At 43.7% G+C, this 13,493-nt stretch overlaps 1 protein-coding gene across 1 annotated transcript in view; it reads right to left on the minus strand.

Annotated features, from left to right (window-relative positions):
* Window positions 1-3,182: 3,182 nt before the first annotated feature.
* The window catches only part of LOC121433603 (EVI5-like protein), a 94,664-nt gene continuing 84,353 nt past the window's right edge, over window positions 3,183-13,493 (minus strand). Inside the window, exons 16-18 of the mRNA XM_041632089.1 lie at window positions 12,226-12,384; window positions 5,394-5,540; window positions 3,183-3,344 (exon numbers count right to left, since the gene is read on the minus strand). Of these exons, the coding sequence (XP_041488023.1) occupies window positions 3,183-3,344; window positions 5,394-5,540; window positions 12,226-12,384 (468 nt within the window). The remainder of the gene's footprint in view (window positions 3,345-5,393; window positions 5,541-12,225; window positions 12,385-13,493) is intronic.

Genomic DNA, 13,493 nt, shown 5'->3' on the forward strand with positions numbered 1-13,493 from the left:
ATTGAGGGGCAGACACAAGCACATCCTAGGAGCTCACTGGCCTGTCAATCTACCAAAACAGCGAGTCTCTGGCTCAGTGTGACACCCCATGTTCAGTTCTGGCTTCTGCGTGTGTACATGAGTGCACACTCACACATGCACAACACGGCAGGCTGTGAAGTCACAGGCATATGCCACCAAACCTAGCTAAAAGTCATGACTTAAATCTTGCTATTTTGTGATTGGACGTTTAGAAAGATGGTGCAGTGGTTTGAGCGAAGATGGCACCCACAGGCCCCTATGTTTGGTACCCAGTGGTACCCAGTGGTGGAACTGTCTGGGGAAAATCAAGGGGTGTGGCCCTGTTGAGACAGGTGTGACGTTATTGGAGGTATATCATTGGGGTAGGCTTTGAGGTTTTAAAAGTACCTGCCAGGATCTCTTGAGTCTAAATCTCTGTCCTCCTCCCCTCCCTCCCTCCCTCCCTGACACCACCTGCTGTCTATGGACCAGAATGGAAAGCTCTGGGCTACTACTCTGGCACCATGTCTACCTGCTTCCGACCACAGTAGCCACTGACCAACCCCGCCCCCATTAAATGTTTTCTTTTATAAGAGTTGCCTTGGTCATGGTGTCTCTTCACAACAACAGAACAATAACTTGGAAAAGTCAATATAGAATTGTGTATAATAGCATGATTTAAGTAACCAAAGCTAGGCATGGTACCTCACACCTATGATCACAGCACTCTGGATGCACAGACATGAGTTCTTACGGGAGTTCTAGACCAGTCAGCTCTACACAGTGAGTTCCAGGACAACCTGAGCTACATATCGAGAGCTCTCAGAAAACTAAACTAATACTGTGCTGGCTAGTCTACGTCAACTCCACACACAAGGTAGAAGGTAGAGTCACCTGGGAAGAAGGAACCACAATAGAGAAAACACACCCCCTCCCAACACACACACACACACACACACACACACACACACACACACCAGTTTCGCCTGTGGGCAAGCCTGTGGTGGATTTTCTTGATTAATGACTGTAGGTGTGCCACCCCTGTGCTGGTGGTCCTGGGTGCTGTAAGAAAGGGTGAACAAGCCACAGAGAGTAACTCAGTAAGCAATGTTCCTTAATGGCTTCTGCTTTTGTTTCTGCCTTGAGTGTTCTGACCCCTGACTTCCCTAGAAAATGAACGAAAAGCTGTTAAGATGAAATAAACTCTTTCCTCCCAGGTTGCTTTGGAACTCAGTGTGTTACCACAGCAACAGAAACCATAACTAAGACACCAAACAAACAAACAAACAACTCCTATAATACTCTGTTCATATAGGACACTTACTACTTTATCATATTTTGTAGTAAAAGCGTAGGACATGGGGCCAGGAGCTGGCTCAGCAGTGAGGAACATTGTTTACTCTTGTAGAGGACCCAGGTCCAGTTCTCAGCACCCACATGGTAGTCTAAATCATTTGTAGCGCTAATTCTAGGGTATCCAATACCCTCTTTCTGACTCCACAGGGATGGTCTCCACATGGTACAGAGATATATAAGCAGGCAAAATACTCATAAACATAAAACAAAACACAACAGAAACAGAATTAAGGAAGGAAAAGTAGGATATTTAAAATGACGTTGTAGGTGGAAGGTGGGGCAGGACTTCAGCATGGTGCCCCATCCTGACACCAAACTTGCAATCTCCTGCTTTAGCCTGGCAGGGGATTAGAATAATAGTCGTCACCACGTCCTCGCAGGTGATCAGAATAATGGTTGTCACCACATCTGGCCCACGTTTACTTTTTTAAAAATCTAAATTTTCTTTTTAAAATAGAAGTGATAGTGCAGACAGATGATGAGTGTCATTCAAAATGGACTTAGAAGTTCTCTTAGATTTTAGATTTCAGATAAAAAAAGCTTTTATGCATCAAAAGACTATCAACACCTTTGGTTCTGGGATAATCTCTTTGTATATTATTTGAAGATCCATCTCTGTTTACCTCACCTGCCAAAGGCACCTTCTGATTCGGTTAATAAAGAGCTGAGTGGCCAATAATTAGACAGAAGAGAATAGGCGGGACTTCCAGGGAGAGACAGGAACTCTGGGAAAGAGTCTGAGATGGGAAATTCGCCAGCCAGATGCAGAGGAAGTTGGATGTATGGTACTGAGGAGAGGTAATGGGCCACATGACAAAATGAAGATTAACATAAACAGGTTAATTTAAGCTGTAAAACAAGCCTACGCTAAGGTCAAGCTTTTATAATTAATAAAAAGTCTCCGTGTCATTATTCAGAAGCTGACAGTCCAAACAATCCCCTGCTACACCTTGGTGCTGGAGAGACAGCTCAGCAGTTAAGAACAAGCATTGCTCTGGCAGAGGACTCAAATTCTGTTCCCAGCAGCCACATGGTAGCTAGCAACCATCCATAAGGATCTGACGCCCTCTTGTGGCGTCTGTGTGCATTACATGCACATGGTGCAGACATACATGTAGGCTACAGATACATAAAATAAAAAATAAATCATGAAAAGTATCCTGCAGAAGGAAACATTTATAAACCACACCACTGGACATGCTTGCTACTGAGAATGCACAAGTAACTCCCACAACTAATCACCAACAAGATAAACAGATCCTAATGGATGAGAGTGTGAATGGACTTTTCCCCAAAGAAGATAAATAAATGCTAAGTATCATGTAAAGGGATGCCTGGCACTGGCACCACTGCCCCTGGGAAATCACCAGTGTGCATGAGGCGGTGATGCCACCTAACACACCAGGACGGCAGGCTTCCACTCTCCTGAAAATGTTCTGGAGGCGGATGGTGTTGGTGGTCATACAACAGCATAAATATTCTTAATGTCACAGAATTGTACATTTTGAAAGTTTTATGCTATGTATAAGTAAAAACGCACCTGTGGGCTGAGATTTCTCAGTGGGTGGAGCACTTCCCTGAGCGGAAAGACCAGAGTTCAGACCTCAGCACCCACGTGAGTGGCAGCTGCATGTAAGGCCAAGCAGGCAGAGACTCAGGGGGGACAAGGGGCCTGGAGCAGCTCACTAGCAAGATCAGCCTAAGTTAGTAAAGTAGAGAGCAACGGAGGAAAACATTCAACTTCACCCTCTGGCCTCCAGATGAACTCCCCCCCCCCCCCCCAGAAGTCCTCTGAGACGGATGAAGTATTGAAAACAGAACCGCAGTCACCGGAAGGCAGATATACAAACGCGGTGGTTCTGGTGCGGGCGGCGGGAGCGGCCACAGCGTACCTGGATTTCAAGCTCGGCGATCTGCTGCCTCAGTTCTGCCACGGCGGCTATGCTGTCAGCTTCCCGGAGCCTCAGAGCCATGACTTCCTCCTTGTTCTACAGCAACAAGAAAACAGAGACAACCTGGCTGAATCTGGAACTGAGATTTTTTTCTGACTATACAAACTATTAAGGGCATAAACTGATATTCGTAGGATGTGGCAGGGTCTGAGTCGGTATCTGCACTGCAGCAGTCAGGCATAAACATCCCCGTCCCAGGGGACAACAACTTGTAAGAGGCCACCTACTGGTTCAAGTCAAATGTTGCCTTCAAGTGAACCTGCGTGAAGTTTATGAAAATCTTTCGGGATTCAAAGTGTTGGGGACTGAAATGGGGGATTATAGGCTTGTGCTATTTTAAGTGAGAATATTCAAACTCATTTATAGAGTAAAAATGTTGATAATACAGATACTATTCAGATACTTATATATGAAAAATAAAATGAGCTTTAAAGGTTACTCACCAACAAATCATAAGCTTTAATCATATAAAACATAATGAAAATGAATCTAATTTATGTAATAAGGGACTTGCTTCTCGGAGAAGTTATAGTTGTTACTGAATTGTACTCTAAGCGGGAAGTGTGACAGGCTCTAGGCGCCAGAGTAACAATAAGTGCACTAATATTAATCACCAGGATCTGCGAAGGCAGTGAAGACGGCTGAGTTAGTGCAGGGGCACATCAGAGTGAGGGTCCTGGACACACTTCTAGGGTACTGAGGGAAATCCTGTGCCAGCCTGCCCAGTCCTCCACTGCTCCGAGTCCTTACCCATTACTGAGACAAACTCAAAACATGTATCTTCATGGCCAAGTTCCACAAATACTTCCAAAGAACATTTCATTTTGCTAACAGGTGCCACGATAATATTAAATTCAGAAATACTATTATCAAAATGTCTAAAGAAAGCTGGCACTGATCTAGAAAAGATTACACTAGTTCTCTATTGAAGACAAATCACAGGGCAGTGTGGCATCAAAACGTCCATCAGCATCAGGGTGACAAGGCACGGTACAACTCACTGCGCCACCACTGCTTGTGCAGCCTTTGATACAACTTTATGGTTAAATTAGTCCAGTTGTACCTTTTTAAAGGGTCAGTTCTTGAGCTAACAATTGTCAGTATTGCCTACAGATTTCTTCAGTCTGAACTCTAACAACCATGAATATTTATCAGGATGTAATTTCATCTCTGGATCTCAGTGACACAGATAACCACTCCAGCTTCACTCCTGGTTTTTAATAACACCAGAACAAGTTGATGGAATTACAGCTTTGTGTGTGCCGCTGAAAGTCTCATTTCTCATAAAATAGTAAGCTGGGATGCATTGAGGGCACTGCGACTCTTAAAGGAGCTGTGCTGATGGAGTAATAGTTCCTCTTAAAATGCCGCACCCTCCCCAGAAATCAGCTCTAAAGCTCGGACGACATGCATCTCTTCAGCTATTCTCGTATTTATGTATGTCTATCCATACTCCTCTGCCTGATGCTCCAGCCCTGACCCCCCATTAGCTAAAGCTGCTATAAGCCTTTTCATAAAAAATTCAATTTATTTCAAATACTTATAGTTCTTTTTGAACAAAAAGCTTCATATAAACAAAAACCAATTAACAGATGGAAATTGTATACATTTTTCTTAATCTACCTGTGCATACCCATTTCTGTTTCTGTTACCCAGAAAGCACTGCAACACTGACTGCCTGCTAACACGGCGAGAATCAAGTAGGGAGCATCAGACCCCCCACCACCTGCATTTTCAGGTAAGCCATCACAGCTGGGTTCTAAAGACACACTAGTCGATAGAGACACCAATGTAAGACATTAACTTAACCAAGTCTACGGTTAAAAATGAGGTTTCTTCTCTGCAATTCACCCTATGAACAAAATGAGTGAACCTTGTCTGAAAATTTAATCTTGGTGTGGTACATGCTTTGGATCCCAGCAATGGGAGGCAAAGCCAAAGGAATCAATGAGACTTTGAGGCCAGTTTAGTCCACATAGCAAGCTCCAGGCTAGCCAAGGCCATATATTGAGAGGCTGTCTCAAAAAGACAGTATATAATCGCGATAAATAAATCTATAAAAGGGAGCATTAAACTGACACTTACCTTGCATTCAATCTCTGCCTGTCTGCGCTTTGCCTCACTTAACTGGGTAAGCAACCCTTTGTTCTTCACAGAAAGAGAATGCACCTTCTCCTGCAAACTGGTGACCTCTTGCTCTGCTCTTCGAAGCTGGTTACTGTTGATCTGGTTCTAATGAGAAATATAAATAGACTCACTATAGGTAAAAGACTGGAAATTTTTAATTAATTTTTAACCTGTAAATCTTACACTTAAACAATCTTATAAAATGTTTTTTAAATGTTTATTAAAAATGGAAAAAGATATGAAACAAATCTTTAGTCAAGTGTGTAGCACATGTATCCATACTAGGGAGGCTGAGGAAGAAGTACCAGTAAGAGTTTAAGGACAACCTGGGGGCTACTCTGTGAACCTGACAGCCCATACTAACAGCAAGACCCTGTCTCAAAAAAAAAAAAATCTTTAAAACAAAAACATTGAATTCTCCAAAAGAATATTAAAACTTCTTAATCAACATACCAGAAAGGCACGGTGGCATACATCTGCAATCTCAGTGTTTGGAAGGTAGAGGCAGGAGAACCTGGAGTTCTAGGCTACCTTTGTTCATGTAATACAGAGTTTGAGATTAGCCTGGACTACATGAGACCCTGCTTCTAAACACTAGAAATAAACACTTAAATAAACAAAAATATAACCTAAATATACCACTTATGCAAAAAACCTGTAAACTATGAGGACCTTCACAAACAACCGAGAGACAATTATTTCTGTAAGCCTGGGGAAAGATACGGGAGACAAGAGCATAAACTGAACTGTGAGCCCTCTCACTTCACCAATGAGTCAGGTGTTCTCTGATCTTGGGCAAGTTATTTAATCCTAACAAATCTCAGTATTCTGGAAAAATAGGCTTGCCTTTCGGCTGTGTCAGGAAGACTGTGAGGAGGGCACACGCACGGGGACTGAAGAAAGAAGTTTGCAGGCGCAGTGAATGCTCAGTTGGCACTGTCCTTTGACTCATTCTGCCTCGTTCTATGAAAAATAAAAAAATAGTTCTATAAAAAAATTTAAATCTCTGGTTTTAATGGGAAAGTAGATATAGTTTAAAAATTCCTCAATAAGAAAATTATATAAGGACTTTACATAAAATAAATACTTAAAATTATTAAAGATACAAAAAATGGAAAAAATAAGAAGAGCCGGGCATAGTGGTGCACGCCTTTAATCCCAGCACCTCGAAGGCAGATCTCGGTGAGTTTGAGGCCAGCCTGGTCTAAAAAGCAGGCTCCAGGACAGCCAGGGATACACAAAGAAACACTATCTTGAAAAATCAAAAAAGGACTAGTTCTGTAAGGCTGCTGTAATCCTGGCTAGTCAGTGCACTAAGCACCTCGGTGGTACAGCACTGACTATCTGGGTGTGAGCTCCAGTGCTATAACACATAAACAAAACACACAGGTGTGAATACACAGCTCAAGGAGCACAGTTAATCCAAGGACGACAGAGGCAAACACATCCTCACCAAGATGCGTTAGAACAATACTCAGCAGGCTGAAGAAACAGGCAAGTCAAGGAAAACAGAGTCCATATGAAGGGAAGATAATGAAGGCATTTTACCAGCCAACATATAAAAAAAATTTTTTCAGTCTACAAGAGTTTACTCAATTAAGTGCTCATCTAAGAGCACAGGCACTTCAGGAGCCATGGGTTACAGTTCTGCCATGGCCAAGGCCAAGAACCAAACCACACATAACCAATTCCAAAAATGGCACAAGAAATGGCACCAAGAAAACCCGGTCACAAAGACACAAATCTCTCTCTCAAGGGGGTCAACCCCCAAATTCCTGAGGAACATACGTTTAACCAAGAAGCACAAGAAAGGCCTGAAGAAGACACAGGCAAGCAATGCAAAGGCAATGAGTGTGTGCAGAAGCCATCAAGAGTCTGTCAACCCAAGGTGGCCCAGCCCAAGATGCCAAATGGCCCCGGTCACACACTCGGCCATCTTGCTTTCCTTGCTCACCCCAGGCTTGGGAACTGGATTAGAAGCTACCTGGTCAAGAGTCGTAGGCTCTGCCAGTCAAAGCTCAAGGATTAAACCAAGGTCCAGGCCTCAGCTCCAGTAGTGCCCAGGCCCTTGTGAAGGCCCCTATGAAAGGTTTCTGTCTGCAGCGTGAAGGCAGATGGGCTGGTGTCACACACCCACACGCTAAGTTAGGTGATCAGGGCCCTATGCTGTTTTACAAATAAACTTGAGGCAAGATCTGTTTTTTTTAAAAAAAAAAAGAGCAAAGGCAAACTCAATGTAAAAAGTGAAAGGGAGTCAAGTACAGTGACATGAGAACCATAATCCCAGCTATCTGGATGGATCCTGAGTACAGTGACATCAGAACCATAATCCCAGCTATCTGGATGGATCCTGAGTACAGTGACATCAGAACCATAATCCCAGCTATCTGGATGGATCCTGAGTACAGTGACATCAGAACCATAATCCCAGCTATCTGGATGGATCCTGAGTACAGTGACATCAGAACTATAATCCCAGCTATCTGGATGGATCCTGAGTACAGTGACATCAGAACCATAATCCCAGCTATCTGGATGGATCCTGAGTTTGAGACCAGCCTGGGTAATAAAGCAAGACAGAGAAGAAAGAAAAAAGAGGGGAAGAGAGACAAGAGGGCAGGACGGGAAGGAGGACACGGCAGTTACAGACTGGAGTCAAGCGAGTGCCAGCCCTGTGGCGGCAGCAGTGGCTGACAACCTGGAGGCACAGGCCACGTCCACAGAATAAGGTGGGGTATGGGACAACACGGATGTTCTTCCGAGGAAGGGCCTGGAGCTTAAAGTAGAGATATAGTCACTGCCTTTAGAATTTGTTTAGTCAGGCAAGTGTTTCCAATTTTTCAGGAAATAAACATTAATAATTATAAATAATTAAAAGAAAATAATCACAGGGCTGCAGAGATGGCTCAGCAGGTAGATCTCTGGCTGCTCTTCCAGAGGACCTGGGTTTAATTCCCAGCACCCACATGGCAGCTCAAAACTGTCTATAAATCCAGGATCCAACACCCTCACACAGACACATATACAGAAAAAACACCTATAAAAAATAAAAAAGTAAATTAATTAAAAAAAATAATTCTAAAAGTCAAACTAATATAGAGAAAGTGAAAGAAAAATTAAAAACAGGAAAGAAGGAAAAGATTAATTTGGGACAGAAACAGAAGGTACAAACCAACAAATCACGAGGACTCTTGAGTGGGATCAAAAGAGCTAGAATGCCGCTTCCAACCTTCTGACCAAATAAGGGGGGCGGGGACCAAGACTGAACTCTGGGTTCTGACCAGAAGCCTCCTTGGGAAGAGGGGAGGGAGGGATTTAAGCCCTTCTTACCAAGGCAGAAGCAGCCATACTGCAGAGAAAACTCAGTTAGAATAAACATCAGACTAACAGAGGCCAAGTGTTGGGCGTAGAGAGTCACAAGTTCCTTTATGCACTCTTGTCATAAACCCCAGCAGGCACACACAAAGTTGGAGAGCCTTAGGATACACCCACAGCATGGGCTGGACGGAACCGGGAGAAGCACTAACTTTACCATCTCTTCCATGGAAGGAAAGCTTTACCTGGCATGGGACCAGCACACACTGCTGCCTCTGGGGTTATACAACACAATCTGGGAGAAGAGGCAGAAATATGTTCTGGACCAAGTACTGCAGCCACTGGCGGGCAGAAGCATTAGAAGGCCCAACACCTCTGATAGGAAAGCAAACTGGAGACTAAGGCTTTATTGGAAAATGGGAAACAGCCTTCCAACTCCCACATCAGCAACAGAGCGGCACTGCTGGAGACACTCCCAATTCCAGGGGGTGATGCAGACTGAAGACACCAAGTTTCTGAGAACAGCCCTCTGGGAAACCAATCCTCATTCTGAAAATGAGGTATGGCCACAGGGATTTAAGCCCGGTGGCGCAGTGTATATAACCACAGAGCAAACCTCAACTCAGCACGTCTGACTGTATAAATTCAGATCTGCCACATGAAAGGCCTGGCAGGAGGAAATGTGTACCCATTTCTAGGCACAAAAACTGCTAACCTTAGGTACTCCCTATACAAGACCCTTCCATGTGCTACAGAGAACGTTTTTCTGTTGTGTATTTGCTGGGGCATGTGATGAAAACGTGTGCACAGCCCACACATCTGACAGCTCAGCTGTCCATTGTTCAGGTTTCAAAGGTTCCCTAAACCATGTCAGGAATTTGACTCACCCCCCCATATATATGCACACATACAAATATACATATATGTATATAAATTTTGATCATAAAAATAAAACTTCCCACTATAAAATCTGATTTTTACTTTTCATAATTTTAGCCCCTTCCTTATTTTTTAATTTCAATGAAACTTTTTGAGGAAGTAACTGAGTGCTATGAAACAAGGCACGTCCACCCTGAGACACTGCATGTCCCAGAGGCCTGCCTGACACGGGCTGACCACATCTGTTCACTAGAACACAGAACGAGGCATGAGTAAACTACGCCCCCTACTGGCTGGAAAAAAACTCTGAAAATCAGCAGAATGCTTGTTCCCCTTCCCTATGTATCCACAAATTCAAACTGCTAATGACCGAAAAATTTTTAAATTGTATCTGTACTGCACATGTGCACACTTTTCTTGTTATTATTGCGTAAATAATACAGTGTAGCCATTACTTCTGTTCTTCTGTGCTACATTAGGCGTTGTACCTAGGGATGGTTTGAAGTATACTGGTGAATGGACACGGGTTACACACAAATAATAAACCATTTTATTTAAGGACATGGGTATCTGAAGATTTCAGTATCAGCAGGGATTCTACAGTCTGCAGCATGGAGCCACAGGACAACTTTACATGAAATACAACTCTGACAAATGTCATTTATAAAAGCCAAGTTCACCTTTACAGAGCAAACAAGCGTTATTAGCAAAACAATCCACACATCTCAGGCCCAACACATCTAAGACGGAGACGTGACACAGAGAGATCTGAGGAGATGGGTTTGGACTTGAACTTTAAACTTAGTACCCAGGATCACATCATGTAAGTTGAAAAGGTAAATGCCCACTACCGCTGACACTGCGATTCTCTACTGGAGACGTATGGACACAGCTTCAGTTACTAAAGGGAAGAAAGACGTCTGCAGGGCCGGGCAGGGTGCTGAACACCCCATGATGCACAGACTAGTTACAGAAAACAAAATTCCTGTAAAGGGAGACATTTCCCAGCCACCCAGACCCGAATAATCACAGAAAAACTGAATTAATTATAACACTGTTTGGCCAAAGGCTCAGGCATATTCCTAGCTAGCTCTAATATCTTAAATTAGCTCATTTCTATTGTTTTATATTTTACCACAAGGCTCGTGGTTTGTTACGTCAAATCTTGCTTCCTGGGAGGCTACGTGGCAACTGCCCGACTCCGCCTTCTTTCTCTCAGCATTCAGTTTAGTTTTCCCACCTAGCTATATTCTGCCCTGCCATAGGCCAAAGCAGCTTCTTTATTAACCATTGGTAATAAAACAGTCACAGCATATAGAAGGGAATTCCACATCAAATTTCTAGCTCAAAAATTACATATTCTGGTTGAGGAACTTGGCTCTACATAATGTCCCTTCTTAATTTGTGCAGTAAGGCAACCCTAATAAAACCAAATGCAGTCCGGCTTGCTTAAATTTTGTTGAAGGGTCAAGCAGAGATTAAATTTATGGGGGAAAAAGGTGTTATGTTTATAATCCCAGTACTGGCCACTAGTTTGAAGCTAATCCAGGCTACAGAGTGAGTAACAAGCCAACTGTAGCATGAATTCTAAACCTGGAGTCAGCTATTAGGGGGTGAAAGCTGAGAGGTCAGAGAAGCAGTGAAGCCAGCCACTAGAGAGACCTTTTACCTCTACCAAATCCTCAGACCAAAAGGGCGAGCCTGTCCTCAGACGACCTCCCCAGACTGCATCCACTGACAATTTCACTGACACCTCGGACTGCATCTGCGCTCCTGCCTCCTCCTGCCTCCTCCTGCCTTATATTCCTCTCTCCACCGGTCTCCACCTCCCCAGTGCTGGAATTGCCTTTGTGTGAGCTCTGTTTCTCTTTCAGACTGGATCAGTTTCTCGTAGCCCAGGGTGGCCTTGAACTAACAGAGATGCATCTGTCCTTTTCTCCAGAGTCCTGGGATTAAAGGTGTGAGTCACCACTGCCTGGCCTCTAGTGGCTTGGTTCCGCACTCTATCTTAGGGCAGGCTTTATTTGTTAAAACACAAAATATCATTACAGTCTGCCAGCAATATTGCACACCCTGTCTCAAAAAACAAAGCTAAAACAAAACAGGGCTGGGGCAAAGGCTGTTGGCAAGAGTGCCTGATGCACCAGCATGGAGACCTGAGTTCAGATCGTCAGCTCTCGTGTAAAAGGCAGGCTCACCTGGGGTAGACACAGGCAGGAGGATTACTGGAGCTTGCTTCATTGTAAAACATGCTAAGTTGCCGGTGTTCCCGGGTCAGTGACAGACCCTAGCTCACGAGAATAAGGACAGGGGGCAGCAGTGACTTTTAGCTTTCTACATGAGAACCAGAAAACTGCTGTCTGGACTTCATCTTTTACCTTAATTCTAAGGATGAGACAATGTTAAATTTTTTGCTCATTTGCCACCCTCTAAACACAACAGCATAAAATTTAAATTTCCCATTTAAAGCCTAGATCTTCACTCTTCATAACTTTATGGTATCTCTTCAATGTTATTTTTAGTTACATAAGAATTCTGAACAAACAGCTGTCAGACTCTGACCCACGCTGCTTTCACCTGGGCCTGCCCGTCATACCTGCGTCTCCATCTCCATCATCCTCTGCTTCATTTCTCTTATTTCTGCCTGGGTTTCTGCTTCTCTGAGGCGGATGCTCATCAGCTCATCCTGTAACTCATTCACAGTGTTCTTCTTGGGCGGGTCTTTCCATCTTCCAGAAGTTCGGGCTAAATGACGCTACAGCATACAACATTACACTTTATCAAAACAAGAGTTAACTTTACAGAGCACATATTTAAGCACTGCCCCAAATCATTTTACTTGTTTGAGAGAAGCTTTTGGTTTGTACTCCTGGCAGACTCTGGGCTTAGGGTTTTCCCGCCTCAGCCTAAGTGTTGGGATCCAAAAACAAATCACCATGCCCAGCTTAACTACAGTTTGTTACAGCTGGGTACTTGTCAATACATTTTCAAAAGCCATGACAATATCAAGGAATAACTTCTTTTGTTCTTTTAAAATTACATTATATTCATTCACTGGTTCCACGGCACTCAGAGAACAGCCGGCATGAGTCAGTTCTCTCCCACCTTTGCGAGTGCAGAAGATCCAATTCAGATTCGCAGCCTTGGCTCTGTGCCTTGCAGCAGGTGTCCCCTCCATTGACTGATCTCAGTCTTTACTAGATGTCTCTTCCCACCCTCAGTTTAAACCAAGATCACCACTCTGAAACTATATTGTTTTTAAAAATTCATTCTCTTCTGTCTTTCACGTTGTTACAGTCTGTTATCAAATTTCCCTTACAAGAAGATACATTCGTGAGAAGATACCTAAAGTGTCATTTATTTTTGTGAAAGGCATTTTCAAAGAAGTTAGAAATTTACAAATACACACTGGTGTCCTCCTTCAGCTGTTTCCGTCTTCCCAACAATGTAACTTGATAGCAAAGCAAACTGTGTTTGCTAACTGAACAGAATACCAAACTGACCTCTGAGCTCCACCTCTACACCACAGGTTGTCTTTGTGCAGTTGGCAACAACTGACACAAACACTGACAACTGATCAAAGTGACGGAGTGCGCAGTCATAAAAGAGACACCTGTGTCAAGCCCCTCTCACCGAGGCTCACGGAGCTGGGGGGTGGGGAAGCCCAGGACTGAACAGTGTCCTCTGGACATGACAGGACCACTAGACTCATGAACCCCCAGCTGAGGTTGCCTGCACAAACCCTGTAGAAAATCAAGCCAGTCCACATTCCAGCCTGAAGGGGCAGGCTCTGGAGCTCCCACAACAGCTATGAGCTACTGACAGCTGTTCCTGGATAAGGGAGAATCACTTTTCTTTAACAAT

The sequence above is a fragment of the Microtus oregoni genome, unplaced genomic scaffold (assembly GCF_018167655.1).
Source record: "Microtus oregoni isolate MIOR12 unplaced genomic scaffold, Mior012 000040F_ref0000088, whole genome shotgun sequence".
Classification (NCBI taxonomy): domain Eukaryota; kingdom Metazoa; phylum Chordata; class Mammalia; order Rodentia; family Cricetidae; genus Microtus; species Microtus oregoni.